Genomic DNA, 4,328 nt, shown 5'->3' with positions numbered 1-4,328 from the left:
GCTCCATGGGCCCCCAGAGCTCCATGGGCCCCCAGAGCTCCATGGGCCCCCAGAGCTCCATGGGCCCCCAGAGCTCCATGGGCCCCCAGGGCTTCAGGGGCCATAAATGACAATAATTTAACACAGAAATGTAACATTTATCTATTCAGATGATCAATGCAGCTGAATTTGATTTAATGGCTTCAACATAAATAAATGACAAGATTTAAAATTGTTTAACATTTAAATGTAAGATTTTAAGGAGTTTACTTTGTTTACTCATGGTTTATATTCATGGTTAGATTGTTTTGTTACCATAGCAACAATCTGATGCTGAGTTTAAGCTCCTCCCCCTCTCCCAGATTAAATGCAACACAGAAGCTGTTAGAGCTGCTGATGGGGCCCCTCAGTCAGATTCTGCTCCAGGCCTCATCAGCCTTGGACCGGCCCTGCAGGATGAGTTAAATCCTCTGCTCTGAGCAACAAACGGCAGATTTAATGAAATGCTGCTAATGTGGCTTTAGCAGCTCCAACATTTCTGTCTGTTGAGATTTAATCAGAGTCACAGAAACTTTTGGTTGGTGAGTTTGAGTTTCTCAGATCTTCTGGTCCTCCAGCCTCTTTCATCTGATTCATCTGGACTGAAGGAAGGAAACGCTGTTATTGCTCACTTGGTTCTGATCCGGCTGCTGCAGACGGACCAGAAGCAGACGGCACCGTTTCTTTTCAACCATGATGCAACTGGGGACCTGGTTCTGACCCGGTTCTCCTTGCGCTGTCCTTCTTCAGAACCAGCAACGGGAAGAGCACGGTGATCAACGCCATGCTGCGGGAGCGGGTTCTGCCCAGCGGCATCGGACACACCACCAACTGCTTCCTGAGCGTGGAGGGGACGGACGCCGCCGAGCCCTACCTCACCACCGAGGCGTCTGCCGAGCGCCGCGCCGTCTCTGTGGGTGAACAGAACCACCGGGGGGCCCGGTTCTGACCCGGTTCTGACTGCTCTCCCCCTGCGCCCTGCAGACAGTCAACCAGCTGGCCCACGCGCTGCACATGGACCCGGCGCTGGACTCGGGCAGCCTGGTCCGAGTGTTCTGGCCCAAGAACCGCTGCGCCCTGCTGAGGGACGACCTGGTTCTGATGGACAGGTGAGGCCATCAGGTTCTGATCCGAGTTCAGAGCCATCAGAACAGGTTCTGGTTCTGTCGTTTCTAAATGATTCAGGAGAACCTCAGGGTTCCCCTGAGGAGCAGAACTACGGGGGACTTTTCCTGCCATAATCCTAGAGCGAACATTTCCAGTCTGACAGCAGAACTTCATGTCTGTCTGTCTGTCTGTCTGTCTGTCTGTCTCTGTCTGTCTGTCTCTGTCTGTCTGTCTGTCTGTCTGTCTGTCTCTGTCTGTCTGTCTCTCTCTGTCTGTCTGTCTGTCTGTCTGTCTCTGTCTGTCTGTCTGTCTGTCTGTCTGTCTGTCTGTCTGTCTGTCTGTCTGTCTGTCTGTCTGTCTGGATCAATGTGGATGTTTAACGTAACACGGAGCAGAACGCTCATGTCGTTGTTTCTCCCTACATCCAGTAGGTGGCGCAGGTTGCTATAATCGATAGTATCCACACAGGAGCCCCTCTAGACCAGTGGAGCCCAAAGTGGGTCCTGATTGGTCCCCAAAGTGGGTCCTGGAGGCTCAGCATGTTTCAGTCTCTCCCTGGTTTAACGACCTCTGACCTGCTGAGGATGTTTCTACCACCAGGAGGGAATAAAACATGGAGCCAGTTTGGCCCCCTGGTCTAGAGGGAAGCACCCAGTGCAGTGATCCCTCCTCGCTGTAACGCCGTTCACTTTTCACCGTCTCTCCGCTTCGCAGATTTTTCTATTGTGCAGTTTTCTGCGTCCTGATTGGCTGAACAGTCTCTGTGGTTCTTCTCTACCTGAGTGCCAATAACGTTACGGTGTTTAACACAGATTGGCCATCAGGAGATGGAAACTGAAACTTTCAATGTCTGCTGGAGAATAAAACTGGCCAGAGGCAGCAGAACCGGACCGGAGGCTCGTTGATGAGATCCGTCGCTCTGCTGTAGATCCAGCTGTGAATCTGGTGCAGCTTGGAGGAGAAGCTGTAATGACCGACTGGATCACATTAATGCTGATTGATGAACATCCGCTGACCTGAAACCAGGTTTTGTTCTTTGGTTTAATGTATTTATTAATGCTGTGTAATAACTGTAAAACATAAAGGTAATACTTCACGGATTTCACCTCGCGGGTTATTTTCGGAACGCAACCCTAAGAAAAACGAGGGATCACTGGACAACACTTTCATTCTATTGGCTGAGAGGTTGCCAGGCGACTGAGCCAAAAGGCGTTTCCAACAGCGAGCAGAGAGTAAGTGTGAGCGGGAGGAGAAGTTTGGAGAAGACAGACATGAAGTCCTGCTTTCAGAATGAAAATATACCTACAAACTATTTATAAAATACATTTAAACTCTTAGTTTAAAAACAAAAACATACAATTTAAAACTAGATCCTGCTGTAAACTAGATCCCCAAGTAAGATAGATGGTTTAAGACGAGCTTTAAAAGTGGACAGTGACGGTTTCTCTCTGACCTGCAAAGGCCAGTCGGTCCATAACTTTGGACCCATGACACAAAGCTTGGATGTGCTCTTGGATTATGGCAGGAAAATTCCTCCATACAGAACCAGATCCTGTGTCTGCTGGGCTGCAGTCGGGCTGGACAGCTCTTCCTCTCCGTCTGGGTCCAGACATCTGCGCTCTGATTGGTCGAACTCCTGATCAGTCAAGTCAGGGTTCTGATGGAGTCCTTCTGAAGTCTTTGTCAGAACCAGAACCAGAGAGATTCAGATTAACTCTGACCTCTGACCCCTGGCAGCCCAGGGACGGACGTCACCCTGGAGTTGGACAGCTGGATCGATAAGTTCTGTTTGGACGCCGACGTCTTCGTTCTGGTGGGGAACGCCGAGTCCACGCTGATGAACACGGTGAGGAAGGCCACTTCATCATCATCATCATCGTCAGGTGTCTTAAAGGGCCGGACGTCTGGTTCCTCCTGGTTCCGGCTGGTCCGGTTCAGGAAGCTGAGCTCAGAACCAGACCAAGGTCTAGTCCAGGGTGTCCAAACGTTTTCTCTAATCAGAAGAATCCACAAAAAATATTCAATAATAAAAAGAACCATTTTCATGACACGGTCAGAATTCTGACCGCAGGTCCAGATCTGCAGGCGGTTCTTCCTCGGGAAGTGATTCTGACATCTAAGCAGGTTCTGATCCAGTCCCAACCGGACCCAGTATCTCTGAGCCAGATCCGGTCCATTAGGCAAGAACCCGACCAGACCAGAACAGACGGAGGCAGAGCTTCACCTGGAAGAAGATCCCTCAGACAGAACTGGACGGGTTCTGGTTCTGGTGAAGAACCGGTTCTACTGAAAGGATCCAACTGCAGACAGTGGAGGAGGTCTGGTTCTGGTCGGGTTGGAGCATCAGCGCTCTCGGCCTGTCCAGCATCTGCATCAACAGAACCTGGTGGAGACCTCTGATCGGACCTGTGGCCCGGTTCTCTGATCTGGTTCTGGTCGCTTACTTGATTCTGACCCTGTTCTGCCCTGACCCGGGATCTAGTAGCTGACCCAGCTCTGGTCCGGTTCTGTCCAGGAGAAGCTGTTCTTCCATAAGGTCAGTGAGCGGATCTCCAAGCCGAACGTCTTCATCCTCCATAACCGCTGGGACGCCTCGGTGACGGAGCCCGAGCTCATCGACCAGGTGAGGAGCCGTTACCATGGCAACGCCGCTGCTCACGTTCCCCTCAACCTCCCGGTCCCTCGCTGCCCAGGTGAGGAAGCAGCACCTGGACCGCTGCATCAGCTTCCTGTCGGAGGAGCTGCGGGTCGTTGAACCGGACCGGGCCGCTGCCAGAATCTTCTTCATCTCTGCCAAGGAGGTTCTGATCTGCAGGACGCAGCGGAACCAGGGCATGCCAGAGGCAGGTGGGACGGAGGGACAGAGGGGAACCGGGTCAGATGAACCAGGTTCTGGTTCCTGATGAGGACCAGAACCTGGAAATATGCAGAAAGTTGTGAAGGACAAAAATCTAAAAATCTTAAGTGAATTTATGAAGAATAAGTAACACAAAACTAACTGACTCCAGGAGACGAACACAACATCCACAGGCTAACCCGCTAAACTACTAGCCTACTAACCACTAATCTGCTAAACCACTAACCTACTAGACCACTAATCTGCTAACCTGCTAAACCACTCATCCACTAACCTGCTAAACCAGTAACCAGCTAAACCACTAACCCGCTAAACCACTCATCCGCTAACCTGCTAAACCACTAAC

General features: G+C 51.0%; 1 protein-coding gene across 3 annotated transcripts in view; it reads left to right on the top strand.

Annotated features, from left to right (window-relative positions):
- Positions 1 to 158: 158 nt before the first annotated feature.
- mfn1a (mitofusin 1a) overlaps positions 159 to 4,328 on the top strand; it is a 10,452-nt gene continuing 6,282 nt past the window's right edge. For 2 of the 3 annotated variants that reach the window (XM_008402648.2, XM_008402649.2), the window contains exons 1-5: positions 159 to 931; positions 1,003 to 1,127; positions 2,863 to 2,971; positions 3,641 to 3,748; positions 3,819 to 3,972. In XM_008402648.2, the coding sequence (XP_008400870.1) occupies positions 803 to 931; positions 1,003 to 1,127; positions 2,863 to 2,971; positions 3,641 to 3,748; positions 3,819 to 3,972 (625 nt within the window). In that variant the 5' untranslated portion in view covers positions 159 to 802. The remainder of the gene's footprint in view (positions 932 to 1,002; positions 1,128 to 2,862; positions 2,972 to 3,640; positions 3,749 to 3,818; positions 3,973 to 4,328) is intronic. The other variant, XM_008402647.2, reaches the window with a different exon arrangement.

This window comes from Poecilia reticulata, unplaced genomic scaffold, assembly GCF_000633615.1.
Source record: "Poecilia reticulata strain Guanapo unplaced genomic scaffold, Guppy_female_1.0+MT scaffold_249, whole genome shotgun sequence".
NCBI lineage: Eukaryota > Metazoa > Chordata > Actinopteri > Cyprinodontiformes > Poeciliidae > Poecilia > Poecilia reticulata.
The sequence above is the reverse complement of the archived record's forward strand: the minus strand, read 5'-3'. Positions and strand labels throughout refer to the sequence as shown.